This window comes from Eumetopias jubatus, unplaced genomic scaffold (assembly GCF_037043125.1).
Source record: "Eumetopias jubatus isolate StellerSeaLion01/CBP00866 unplaced genomic scaffold, mEumJub1_p1.0 scaffold_10, whole genome shotgun sequence".
In the NCBI taxonomy this organism is placed as follows: Eukaryota; Metazoa; Chordata; class Mammalia; order Carnivora; family Otariidae; genus Eumetopias; species Eumetopias jubatus.
In genome coordinates this window covers 115,234,645-115,249,028 of record NW_028274816.1, presented here as the reverse complement: position 1 = coordinate 115,249,028, position 14,384 = coordinate 115,234,645, and the positions used below count along the sequence as shown (strand labels likewise).

Genomic DNA, 14,384 nt, shown 5'->3' with positions numbered 1-14,384 from the left:
GGTGTTATGAACAAACAATGAATCATGGAACAATACACCAAAACAAATTATGTAATATATGGTGATTAACATAACAATAAAAAATCTAATAAAAAAAACCGACTGAAGAACAAACAGAAAATCTGAATGGAACTATAACAATGGAGAGATTGAATCAGTAATCAAAAGCCTTCCAAAAACAGTAAAAAAAAAAAAGACCAGGACCAGAGAGCTTCAGTGGCAAAAATTTTTTTTTTTTAAGTAGACTCTACCCCCAATGTGGGGCTTGAACTCACGACCCCGACATCAAGAGTCACATGCTGTACTGACTGAGCCAGCCAGATGCCTCTTCACTGGTGAATTTTATAAAACGTTTAAAAATTTACAACAGGGGTGCCTGGTGGCTCAGTCGGTTAAGTGTCTGCCTTTGGTTCAGGTTATGATCCCAGGGTCCTGGGATAGAGCCTTCAGCGCCACATCAGGCACCCTGCTTAGCAGGGAGTCTGCTTCTCCCTCTCCCTCCGCTCCTCCCCCTGCTTGTGCACTCTCTTTCTCAAATAAATAAAAAGAATTTACACCAATTCTTCTCAAACTTTTCCAAAAAATAGGGCACCTGAGTGCCTCAGTTGGTTAAGCGACTGCCTTCGGCTCAGGTCATGATCCTGGAGTCCCGGGATCGAGTCCCACATTGGGCTCCCTGCTCAGCAGAGAGTCTGCTTCTCCCTCTGACCCTCTTCCCTCTCGTGCTATCTCTCATTCTCTCTCTCTCAAATAAATAAACTTAAAAAAAAAAAAAAACTTTTCCAAAAAATAGAGGAGGGAACACTTCCTAATTCGTTCTATGAAGCCAATATACTGATAGCAAAGCTAGATAAAGATATCATCAGTAAAGAAAACTACAGACCAATTACAGATACAAAAATCCTCAATAAAATACTACCAAATGGAATCCTGCAGCATATTAAAAGGGTTTATACAATAGTGTCTGGCCAAAGTAGACTCACAATAAATATTTGGTGAATAAATAAATGTGTAAGCAAAAAAAAAAAAAAAAAGCAGATCTATATTCTCATTTTCTTTTGGTGACTAAAGAAATGCTGGACAATTATTTCAAAGTTTATAACCCAGTAATTCACCTAGTGGAAAATATATGAAATATAGTAGTATATTAATTAAATTTAACTGAATTATGGGGCACCTGGTTGGCTCAGTCAGTGGAGCATGTGACTCTTAATCCCAGGGTTGAGTTTGAACCCTATGTTGGGTGTAGAGATTACTTAAAAATAAAACTTTTTTTTTAAAGGATTTATACCATGGTTAAATCTACAGATTCAGTATAATCTCTATCGGGCGCCTAGGTGGCTCAGTTGGTTAAGCGACTGCCTTTGGCTCAGGTCATGGTCCTGGAGTCCCGGGATCGAGTCCCGCATTGGGCTTCCTGCTCAGCGGGCAGTCTGCTTCTCCCTCTGACCCTCTTCCCTCTCGTGCTTTCTATCTCTCATTCTCTCTCTCTGAAATAAATAAATAAAATCTTTAAAAAAATAAAAAATAAAAAAATATATAATCTCTATCAAAATTCCAACTGCATTTCTGCAGAAATAAATAAGACTGCATTCATATAGATCAAATTCAGATGGAATTGCAAGGGGCCCTGAATAGCCAAAACAATCTTGAAAATAACTCATATGTCCCAATTTCAAAACATACTATGAAGCTATTAATCAAAACTGTGTGATACTGGCATAGAACAGACATATACATTAATAGAGTCCAGAAATTAACCCACACATCTATGGTCAACAGATTTTCAATAAGGATGCCAAGCCCATTCAATGGGGAAAAAGTAGTCTTTTCAACAAATGGTGCTGGAACAACTGGATGTCTGCATACAAAATGAAGTTGGACACTTACTTCAGACTATGTACAAAAAATTAACCCAACAAGTATCAAAGTTCCAAATAAAAAAGTTAAGCTATTAAACTGGTTGGAGTTCAGGACATGCTACCCCAAAATTCGGCCCCTTGGCATACTGAATATCTTTTTAACTATTTATTTTAGAGAGACAGCGAGCATGCACATGCATGGGGGAGCGGCAGAGAGAGAGAGAGAGAGAGAGAGAGAGAGAGAGAGAGAAGCAGATTCCCTGCTAAGCGCAAAGCCCGACAAGGGGCTTGACACACGGCTCCATTCTACAACCCTGAGACCAGGACCTGACACCAAGAGTCAGACACTGAGCCACCCAGGTGCTCCTGGCATACTGAATACCTTAAGTAGAAGTTTGAGAAAACAACAGAAGCAGGAAGGTCACTTTGACCTCCTAGTCTCTCTCTTCTTCCCAGAAAGCAGGAGATAAATCTCCTGTGTGAAAGGTACCCTCCCTCTATCAGGAAAAAAGGAGACACCCTACCACGAGAGACAGGGAACTTAGGGTTGAGAAGGTATATAAACAAACCTTGTTAATTATCTTCCAAATTACTACATAATTTACTACCTCTAGCCCACACCCCTTTGTCTTATCAATTCTTCACAAATTTATTGTTTTTGCCTAAAGATACAAAAGCTTCCTGTTCTAGGGCACCTGGGTGGCTCAGTTGGTTAAGCAACTGCCTTTCGGCTCAGGTCATGATCCTAGAGTCCCTGGATCGAGTCCCACATCGGGCTCCCTGCTCAGCGGGGAGTCTGCTTCTCCCTCTGACCCTCTTCCCTCTGGTGCTATCTCTCATTCTCTCTCTCAAATAAATGAATAAAATCTTAAAAAAAAAAAAGCTTCCTGTTCTAGTCACTTCTCTGGGTTTTTATTGTCTGGTAGAAGGCTCCCACATACATGTAAAAGTTCAGTAAAATGTATGTGCTTTTCTCCTGTTATGCTGCCTGTCAGTTTAATTTTCCGACCCAGCCAGAGACCGTAAGAGGGTTGAGGAAAACTTTTTCCTCCCCTACAAAATCTTAGAAGTAAATTTTCATGATATTGGATTTAGGAAATAAAAAGACTGAGAGAGAGAGAGAGAGAGAGAGAGAGAGAGAGAGAGAGAGAGAGGAACGACTGGGTGGCTCAGTAGGTTAAGCATCTGCGTTCAGCTCAGCTCATGATTCCAGGGTCCTGGGATCGAGTCTCACATCGGGCTCCCTGCTCAGTGGAGAACTTGTTTCTCCCTCTGCCTGGCACTCCCCCTACTTGTGCCCTCTCAAATAAATAAAATCTTAAAAAAATAAAATAAAAAAGAGAGAGCACGCATGAGCAGGGGAGGGGCAGAGGGAGAGAGAAAATCTTTTATTTAAAAATTTTTTTTTAGATTTATTTGAGAAAGAGAGACAGAGATAGTGAGAGAGAGTACAAGTGGGGAAGAGAGGGAGAAGCCCTGCAGAGCAAGGAGCCCAATGCGGGACTCGATCCCAGGACCCTGGGGCCATGACCTGAGCCAAAAGCAGACACCCAACCAACTGAGCCACCCAGGTGCCCTGGAGAGAGAAAATCTTAAGCAGGCTCCATGCCTAGCTAAGAGCCTGACATGGGGCTCAATCTCACAACTCTGAGATCATGACCTGAGTCAAAATCAAGAGTCAGATACTTAACCAACTGTGCCACCCAGGTGCCCTGTGGCAATGACTTCTCATACATAACACCAAAAACATAAGCAACAACCAAAGGATAATTGGACTTCACCAAAATTTAACACTTTTGTGTCTGAAAGGGCACTGTCAAGAAAATGAAAGGAAAATTCACAGAACGGAGAAAGGGTATTCATAGGAAAACAAATGACCTTTGGAAAGATAAATGGGCCCTTTAGAGAACAGATGGGAGATTTGATAGTTTTGTGAAAATGTCTATCTTGATGAAAGTTCCACATGAACTGAACATATATTCTGTTGTTGGACGAAGCAGTCTACAGATATCCATTACATCCAATTGTTTGATGGTGTTGAGGTCATCTACGTTCTTACTGGTTTTGTCTGCTGGATCTGTCCATTTCTATTAGCTGCTAAAGACTCCAGATATAGCAAAATCATCTACTTCTCCTTGCAGTTCTCAGTTTTTGCTTCATGAAGTTTGATGCTCTGTTGTCAGGCACATACATGTTAGGAATTGTTACATCTTTTTGTGGAACTGACCTTTTTATCATTACATAATGTCCCTCTTTATTCCTGATAACTTTCCTTGGTCTGATGTCCGCTCTCTAAAATAAATATAGCTTTACTCTTGCTTTCTCTTGATTAGTGTTTCTTTTTTTTTTTTAAAGATTTTATTTATTCATTTGACAGAGAGAGAGAGATAGGGAGAGCAGGAACACAAGCAGGAGGAGTGGGAGAGGGAGAAGCAGGCTTCCCACCGAGCAGGGAGCCCAATGTGGGGCTCAATCCCAGGACCCTGGGATCATGACCTGAGCCGAAGGCAGATGCTCAACAACTGAGCCACCCAGGCACCCTCTTTTGATTAGTGTTAGCATGGTAGATCTTTCTCTGATCATTTACTTTTAATCTACAGGTATCTTTATATCTAAAGTGGGTTTTTTTTAAGATTTTTTTTTTTTAAGTAACCTCTACCCCTAACATGGGGCTTGAAAACACAACCCTGACATCAAGAGTTGCACACTTGGGCACCTGAGTGGCTCAGTTGGTTAAGCGTCTTGACTCTTGATTCTGGTTCAGGTCATGATCTCAGGGTTGTGAGATCGAGCCCCACGTCGGGCCCTGGGCGTGGAGCCTGCTTAAGATATTCTTTCTCCCTCTGCCCCTTCGCACTTGCACTCCCTCTCTCACTAAAGAAGAAGAATCGCATGCTCCACTGAGCCAGCCAGGCACCCTTAAAGTGGGTTTCTTGTAGTCAACATATAGTTCAGTCTTGTTTTTTGATCCACTGGTACAACCTTTTTGAAGGGCAATTTGTGTTAAAAAAAATTTTTTTTAGACACCTGTTAAAATAGTAAGGAAGACTTTATTCAAGAAGATAGCAATATCCTTTTTGATGGGTTTTGTAATAGGGAAGAGAAATTGGGCTTAACTCCAAATACAAGGACAAGTGGGGATTTATAGCCAAGAAGCAGGGTGAGTGTGAGTGAATGGAAAATTATTAGGAGGAGACATCAACAGTAGGATTCTTGCTAATGTGACCTAACAGAATTCTTGCTATATAGGCAGGTCAAAGACATAACATTGAAAGTGGGGAATGAGGAACTTGAGATATCAAGGGTGATCAGAAATTAAAGGTGGGAGATTCTCTCTAAACTAATTTACAGGATTCTTTACTATTGTATCCCTATGTTCACAGCTGCACTATTCACAGTAATGAACTGGATTGGTCAGGCCAAAGACAGGATGTGGGTGAAGATCGAGGCATATTCAAAAAGGGTCAGAGGAGGCTGACTAAAGTTTGGTCAAGGGCGCCTGGGTGGCTCAGTTGGTTGAGCGACTGCCTTCGGCTCAGGTCACGATCCTGGAGTCCCGGGATCGAGTCCCGCATCGGGCTCCCTGCTCGGCGGGGAATCTGCTTCTCCCTCTGACCCTCTTCCCTCTCGTGCTCTCTATCTCTCATTCTCTCTCTCTCAAATAAATAAAATCTTTCAAAAAATTTAAAAAAAAAAATAAAGTTTGGTCAAGGAGTCTCTGTCATGTGTAATATTTATCAAAATTAAATATGCACATACTCTTTAATATAATTTTAATACTTAGAATTTATCCCATAAACAGGGGCACCTGGGTGGCTCAGTTGGTTAAGCATCTGACTTCAGCTCAGATCATGATCTCAGGTCCTTGGTTTTAGCTCAGGACTTGATCTCAGGGTCATGAAATTGAGACCCCAGGTTGGGCTCTGCCCTCAGCACAAATCTGTTTAAGACTTTCTCTGCCTTGGGACTCCTGGGTGGCTCAGTCGGTTAAGTATCTGCCCTCAGCTCAGATCATGATCTCAGGTCCTGGGATGGAGCCCCAATCCGTGCTCAGCAGGAAGTCCACTTCTCCCTCCCTCTGCTCCTCCCCCAGCTCATGCTTGCTTTCTCTTTCTCTCTCAAATAAAGAAAATCTAAAAATAAAATAAAATAAAATAAAATTTATCCCATTAACATACTTACAAATGTACCCCAAGATGATATGTGTAAGGATTATCTCCAAACCATTGTTAAAAATAGCATCTAAAAGACCACCAATAAGAGGATTAGTTAAATAAATTAAGGTACTTAGTCTTTTCCCAATTTTTTTTTATGTAGAACACACAGAACATTCATCTTGTATAGTTGAAATTCTATTCCCATTAAACAATAACTGCCCATTTTCCCCTTCCCCCCTCAGGCCCTTGTAACCATCATTCTATTTTGTCTGAGTCTGACTACTCTTCACACCTCATATAAGTAGAATCATACAGTATGTCTTTTTTTGACTGGCTTATTTCACTTAACATAATGTCCTCAAGATTCATCCAAGTTGTAGCATATGTCAGAAATTCTTTCCTTTTTAAGGATGAATAATATTACATTGTATGTGTATAACACATTTTGCTCATCTATTCATTCATCAGTGGACACTTGGGTTGCTTCCACATTTTAGGTAATATGAATAATGCTGCTATGAACACAGGTTTACAAATATCTCTTCAAGACCCTGCTTTCAATTCTTTTGGTGATTAACACATAAGTGGAATTGGTGGGTCATAGGGTAATTCTATTTTCAATTTTTTGAGGAACCACCATATGGTTTTTTGAGGCAACTGTACCATTTTACATTCCCACCAACAGCAAAAGCACCTTCTTAAAATGAAATAGTATGTAGCCAAAAAAAAAGAATGAGGTTTATCCACATGTGGTGATATAGAGAGATATGGAAAACACTAAGCAAAAATGGAAGGTGCAACACCATATTACAGTATTACCCCACTAGCAAATATTAAAAATGGGTAGATAGATATTGCAACATGTATAAAAAATTTTTTGAGAAGACACACAAGAAACAATAGTCGTCAACTTTAGGGAGAAGTACTAGGAAGCAGTAGAAGGGGAGTTGTATTTTTCATTTTATACCTTTCTAAAGAGTTTGTTTAGAAGCTATTCCACCATTACTGGAGGCAGAACCTCTTTCTATATTATTTCAATTTCTTACTTTGGGCATATATTACATATATATATATGCTAAATATGTGTAAATATAACTAAACTGTAGAACAAAAAGAAAGACATTTTTGAACAGGCTTACGATACTATACTATTTACTTATTTTTCATGCTAATCAAACACCGCCAAAGATATTCCAAAGGTTAGCTGTATTTCAGTAGTTTGAGGCATACCTTTGAGTGTTCTGAAAGGAAGTCTGGAAGGAGATAAACTTGTGCCAATAGCTCTGTATAGTCACGACAACGAAAATAGTAAATATGGGAAAGAATATTTTCAAGAGTGAAATCCTCCAAAGCTTTTGGGTGCTCTAGAATAAAACAAAAGCATCTTAAAATAAAATAATTAGTTTTACTTGTTTTGATATATTGGCGATTGTAGGAAAACAATACCTTTGAATAACAAAATTCTTCACTTTAATTGAAAGATAGCAAAATTGTAACAAAATTACTATAAACTATCATTGCATAATTCCTGACCTCTTATTTTCACCTTTTGCACTATTTCCTTACATGCTAGGCTATCTAGAAATTGTTTATACATATATAGAACTAGAGTTTTAATGCCTGCCTTTTCGTATTTCTAGTTATTGGCTTCTATTGAATAGAAGTAACATAATGGAATTTCTCTTGTTTTTCTCTTTTATAGGACTGCAAATTAAGAGTTAAAAGGAAAAGTGTTCAAAAGAAGCATCTTTTTCCCTTATGGTAACTTTTTTCCTTTATTACTGTAGCATAATTTGATATTTAAGTAGAAACAACGTAAGATTCTCCTTAGATTATATATATTTTTAAAAACCACTTTTGGGGGGATGCCTGGGTGGCTCAATTGGTTAAGCATCTGACTCTTGATTTTGGCTCAGGTCATGATCTCAGGGTCTTGAAATTGCGTCCTGCATCCAGCTCTGCACTCAGCAGGAAGTCTGCTTGAGATTCTCTCCCTCTGCCCCTCCCCCTTGCTTGTCCTCTCTGAAGTAAATAAATAAACCTTAAAAAGAAAAAATGGTTTGGTTTTATACATGTTTCAGAGAAACCAATTAAAAATTACTGCACTTTAAAACGTACTTAAGTTTTTTTTTTTTTTTAAAGATTTTATTTATTTACTTGACAGAGAGACACAGCAAGAGAGGGAACACAAGCAGCGGGAGTAGGAGAGGGAGAAGCAGGCTTCCCGCCGAGCAGGGAACCCGATGCGGGGCTCGATCCCAGGACCCTGGGATCATGACCTGAGCCAAAGGCAGACGCCCAACGACTGAGCCACCCAGGTGCCCCACGTACTTAAGTTTTAACAATGAAAAAAAACTACAAGAAATTAAATTTCAGACAGCACTATTACAAATATAAAAGTTCATTTTTAACCAAAAAATAACAGCTTAATCACACAGCAATCATTAAAAACTTCATATCCCAGTGCTACACCTACAATATTCACAGGTTTTTTTTTTTTTTTTAAGATTTTATTTATTTGACAGAGAGAGACACAGTGAGAGAGGGAACACAAGCGGGGGAGTGGGAGAGGGAGAAGCAGGCTTCCCGCGTAGCAGGGAGCCCAATGTGGGGCTCGATCCCAGGACCCTGGGATCATGACCCAAGCTGAAGGCAGACGCTTAACAACTGAGCCACCCAGGCGCCACCACAGTAAGGTTTTAAGACACTATCACAAATATACATTGTGACATGGGTAGCTTTAAGGCTTTCAGTAGATACATTGGTCATTAGTTAAAAAGGACACCTAAGGGTGCCTTGGCGGCTCAGTTGGTTAAGAGTCTGCCTTCCGCTCGCGTCGTGATCCCAGAATCTTGGGCTGGAGTCCTGCATCAGGCTCCCTGCTCAGAGGGTAGTCTGCTTCTTCCTCTCCCTCCACTGGTGCTCCCTCTCTCTCACTCTCTCAAAAAAAAAAAAAAAAAAAACAACTAGTACTCATATGAAAATTAAAATATCCAGCTATTACACTCATTTAAAGGGAATACAAGCATCTTATGAAAAGTATTGTTTTTTTAAATTATTAAAGAATAAGAGTGGCTCAGTCATTAAGCATCTGCCTTCACCTCAGGTCATGATCCCAGGGTCCTGGGATCGAGACCCTAATCCTGCTCAGCGGGAAGCCTGCTTCTCCCTCTCCCACTCCCCTGCTTGTGTTCCCTCTCTCGCTATGTATCTCTCTGTCAAATAAATAAAATCTTAAAAAAAAAAAATGAGGACTGCACATCCAAAAAATAAAGTAGAACAGTCAAACCAGAAACCATTTGATTTAAAAGTAATTAAAAGGGCAAACTTGAATACCTTTAAGTATTTAAATTAAATTGAAATTACCTTTATGTGTTTTCTTAAAAAAATCAAATATTTTTACATGACAAAAATAAAACAACACAGTCATGAACTCAATTACATTCTACTCAGAGCCCCCTAAGGTCAATCGGCTTAATGTTCTAAATATTTCCAACATGGTTTTTCAAAGCTACCTTCCTTTGGTGGAGCGCCTGGATGACTCAGTCAGCCGGGCGTCTGCGTTCAGCTCAGGTCAAGATCCCAGGGTCCGGGGATCCAGGCCCTACCTCTGGCTCCCTGCTCAGCTGTGAGTCTGCTTCTCCCTCACCTTCTGCCCCTTCCCCCACTCATGCTTGTTCTCGCTCTCTCTCTAATAGATAAAATCTTAAAAAGAGAAGTGAGGGTCATAAAAGGAGAAGAAAAGGCCAGTCTAGGTTGTGGCATTTCTAAGTCTAAAAGAAAGATCTGAGAGTTTAACACTAGGATGCTGTCAAGTCATTAAGCTTTCATGTTCCAAATGGTTTCTTGCTGAGGCTTGAGAGGTACAAATGCTAATTACTTTTATTACAGAGAAAAAGAGGATCACTTGCTAACTTACCCTCTCCCATATGTGTTCCTGCTATAAGGTGAAGGTGCTGAATGCACGCAGCAGCAAGGTCTACCACTCTATCAACCATAAAACTTCCTTCAGTATCAATAAAAACTGCTTCACCTTCCACTCCTCCAAAACATTCTGGTATTTGCACATCTACTGCCAACTGCATACTGTCAAGAGAAAGCTGAATGACCAAATCATCATAATCATCTAAGGCATTTTCAAACTCCACATTACCACCCATTAGGTACCACCATTAGGCAATAGAGATGGCTAACTTTCTGCTCCAAATATGTATGAATCCACTGATATTTGGATTAGGGGGAGGGTATACCCATAAAACCATGATTAAGGACTTTTTAGTGGTTTTTAGGCCTCTGGGAATTAAACCCTTTCTTATACTAAACCTACCTTCAAATATATTCCCAGAAATTAATTCTATAATAAAACAGAAAAGGGCGCCTGGGTGGCTCAGTCCTTAAGCGTCTGCCTTCGGCTCAGGTCATGATCCCAGGGTCCTGGGATCGAGTCCCGTGTCAGGCTCCCCTCCCTCTGTCTCTGCCTGCTGCTTTGCCTACTTGTGCTCTATCTCTCTGTCAATTAAATAAAATCTTTAAAAAATAAAATAAAACAGAAGATTACATGTTTACCCTAATGATCACATTACAATGTTGCAAAAGAAACATTTCTGGATACCAAAATAATTATATCAATTTAAAGATGGGGTACTGAAGTAACACAAATAGTAAACTGATTTTTGTTTGATGTGCATGCATACACACAAAAAAAATTTAGAGCACATACATCCTTTTTTGGTCTCCTGAATGTAGACCCACAGCACCATATTCTATTACTTACATAAAATGTCATTAAGCCTACACTTAAGAAGGGAACATTTTACTTTACCATAATTGTGTTTTTCCAATACCCGGTACACCACAAATTTCTGTTGTTTTGGTTAAGGGTATTCCACCCCCAAGAATATTATCTAGCGCTGAACAGAAGGTAATTATGAAGCTCTGGGTATGCTCCTGCTCAAGAAGTTCCAGTGCTGTACACTTCTTGCCTAACTCAGCTGTAGCAGCATATCTTGGTTTACTTGTGAGACATTCTCTTCTTATAATTTGCAGAGTTTCCAAGGCTTCCTCTTTAGATATCCCAACTTCTGAAAGTAAAAAAAGAAACAGGAAAAAAAAAACAAAACCCAAACCCTGATTTTAGAAATTTAAGTCTTAACATGCTATTGGGTTGTCTTCATTAATTTTAATTTTTAGATAGTAAGAGTGATGCCAAGAGCAAAGAAACATAAAAATAGAGACGCCTGGGTGGCTCGGTCATTTGAGTGTCTGCCTTCGCCTCAGATCATGATCCCCAGGGTCCTGGGATCGAGCCCTGCATTGGGCTCTCTGCTCTGTGGGAAGCCTGCTTCTGCCTCTGTCTCTGTGTTCTCTCTCTCAAATAAATAAATAAATAAAATCTTTAAAAGAAAAAAAACAAAAATAAAATATAACATTCCATTAACTACTGAATTTTTCAAGTTAATAAAGGCATTCATCTTTGTTTTCTTAGTCTTTACATACTTCAAAGATTTATTTATTACCTCAAATGCAGAATCCAGAAACGTAAACCTCTAAACCATTTGAGTACCTACAAGAGTATCTCAGGAGATATAAATTAAAATGTACAGGCAGGGTGCCTGGGTGGCTCAGTCGGTTAAGCGACTGCCTTCGGCTCAGGTCATGATCCTGGAGTCCCGGGATCGAGTCCCGCATCGGGCTCCCTGCTCAGCAGGGAGTCTGCTTCTCCCTCTAACCCTCTCTCCTCTCATGTGCGCTCTCTCTCTCTCTCATTCTCTCTCTCAAATAAATAAATAAAATCTTAAAAAAAAAATGTACAGGCAGTCAGTCTTTTTACTATCCCTTTTGGTTTTATGAAGTCATAGTTATCTTGATCTAATAAGGCATCTAAATTATTTTTCAGGGGCGCCTGGATGGCTCAGTCGTTAAGCGTCTACCTTCAGCTCAGGCCACGATCCCAGGGTCCTGGGATCCAGTCCCGCATCAGGCTCCCCTGCTCCACTGGAGGCCGGCTTCGCCCTCTCCCACTCCCCCTGCTTGTGTTCCTGCTCTCGCTCTCTCTGTCAAATAAATAAATAAAATCTTAAAAAAAATATATATTTTTCAGAAGAGAATGAAAATGGCCTCTAACCACCTAAAACAAGATTTAACTTTAAAGAAGTGTTTGTGCATGTATTATTCATAATAAAAACTTCTCATAGAAACACTACCATGAAAAATTCACATATCACTCCAAAAATTTTAATGAGAACAATTATTTGATGCACAAATATTTTAAACAATACACTTATGCTTCCTCAACTATATAATTTCATTCTTATCAGACAATATGGCTTGAGAAGAGAAAATGGCAATTACAAAACAAGCTGCTAATGAAAGGAATGATGAAAGGTGAGGGTGACATCACTTATGAGTTTGATAGGTCAGTGCCTGATTTGGTTAGGATATGAATACAGATTTGGCACTAATAAGAGACAATAGGGGATAAGGAAATGAAAATCCTATTTAGAAAAAAAGCCTAAATTCTGGAGTCAGATTTCTTGGGTTTGTAAACCCTGACTGAACCACTTATTATGAAGTTACTTTGTATGGACGAGTTACTTTTTTTTTTGCCTCAGATCTTTTCTGTAAAACGGAAATGATACATGTTGAATAACTGGGTAGAATACCGAGGCAGTCCAAAACGCTCAATAATTGTTAGCTACCATTATCATGCAGAATCTCTCATTTCTTTTCTGCAAAACCAACTTGTTGAAAAAAAAAACCATCAAACTTTGGGAGACAGGGGTGCCTGGGTGGCTCAGTGGATGAAGTGGCTGCCTTCTGCTCAGGTCGTGATCCCAGAGTCCTGGGATCAAGCCCCATATCTGACTCCCTGCTTCTCCCTCTCCCTCTGCAGCTCCTCCTGCTTGTCCTCTCTCAAACAAATAAATAAAATCCTTAAACCAACAAAAACGTTGGGAAACCTTACGCAGTGTAAGATTTAAAACAGTTAACATTGGGTCTACAACATTTATTCTTGAGGGGTGAGTTGCAACACCTTATTTTCCATTGTTAAGGGCAAGGACTTAAAATTTTGTTCTATCTTGGGCGCCTGGGTGGCTCAGTTGGTTAAGCGACTGCCTTCGGCTCGGGTCATGATCCTGGAGTCCCGGGATCGAGTCCCACATCGGGCTCCCTGCTCAGCGGGGAGTCTGCTTCTCCCTCTGACCCTCTTCCCTCTCGTGCTCTCTATCTCTCATTCTCTCTCAAATAAATAAATAAAATCTTAAAAAAAATTTTTGTGTTCTATCTTACGAGCAGTTCTGAGCATACCCTCGTGTAATATGCACAGTGAGACAGCAGACAGCTTCATTTTTGTATACCACATAATGATACAATGGTTCCCACCACTGTATAATCTAGTGTTCTGGAATGAGAGGTTTGGGGTTTCTTGTTTTGTTTTTCCAGCGAATTACAGAAGAGAAGCAGTATCTTCTTTCTATTGCTTTCTCCACGTGCTGGAGATTCTGCTCCCTTTCTCACCTAGTGTCTCTAGTCCTATCACGAATCCTCCATTTCTCAAATGCAATCCTTGCCCCTTGGATTTTGGAACAGCTAAAACTAGACCCGCTGTCTGGGTACCAATCCTGGCTCCGCAATTTCCCAACCCAGTCATCATGAAAAGTTACTTAACCTCCCCAAGCATCTGTTCCTTCGTCATATTGGACATAATAATCCACGTTAACAGGGTTCTTTTGAGTAATATATTAGATAATCCTCAGGAGGGGGGCGCCTGCCTTCGGCTGGGGTCATGATCCCGGGGTCCTGGGATCGAGCCCCGCATCGGGCTCCCTGCTCCGCGGGAGGCCTGCTTCTCCCTCTCCCACTACCCCTGCTTGTGTTCCCTCTCTCGCTGTGTCTCTGTCAGATAAATAAATAAAAAATCTTAAAAAAAAAAAAAAGATAATCCTCAGGAGGATTCAGCCGGCACGGGTAGAGAAAGCAATTAGTAAATGTTTTCAGGACCACAGCTCTAACCATTCACACCCTGTTTAATTGGAATCAAGGAGCGGTTTCACGTTGCAAACGCAGCCTTGGGCGGAGGAAACTGGCGGAGACAGGGTGGAAACCTGAAGGCGGAAGAACCGAGATGGAGGCGGCACCGACGGCGGTCCGTGTGCCTCAGCTTGCCGTCAGGACTCGTTACCTTTGCTGAGCTCGGACGGTTTTATCTCTAGGAGTTCCTCAGCCGTCTGGAAACCTGCAGACACCAGCTTCACCCGCACCGCTGGGGACAGCGGGAAACTCACTAAGTCCCGCTGCATTTCAAAGCCGGACACCTACGCAGAGAAGCTAAATCCCAGTCTCAACTCCGCACGCCCGCGCGCGC

At 40.6% G+C, this 14,384-nt stretch overlaps 1 protein-coding gene across 6 annotated transcripts in view; it reads right to left on the bottom strand.

Annotated features, from left to right (window-relative positions):
• RAD51C (RAD51 paralog C) overlaps window positions 1-14,384 on the bottom strand; it is a 51,539-nt gene extending 37,155 nt beyond the window's left edge. For all 6 annotated transcript variants that reach the window (XM_088028345.1, XM_088028346.1, XM_088028347.1 and 3 more), the window contains exons 1-4: window positions 14,202-14,384; window positions 10,842-11,100; window positions 9,939-10,105; window positions 7,250-7,383 (exon numbers count right to left, since the gene is read on the bottom strand). In XM_088028345.1, the coding sequence (XP_087884471.1) occupies window positions 7,250-7,383; window positions 9,939-10,105; window positions 10,842-11,100; window positions 14,202-14,319 (678 nt within the window). In that variant the 5' untranslated portion in view covers window positions 14,320-14,384. The remainder of the gene's footprint in view (window positions 1-7,249; window positions 7,384-9,938; window positions 10,106-10,841; window positions 11,101-14,201) is intronic.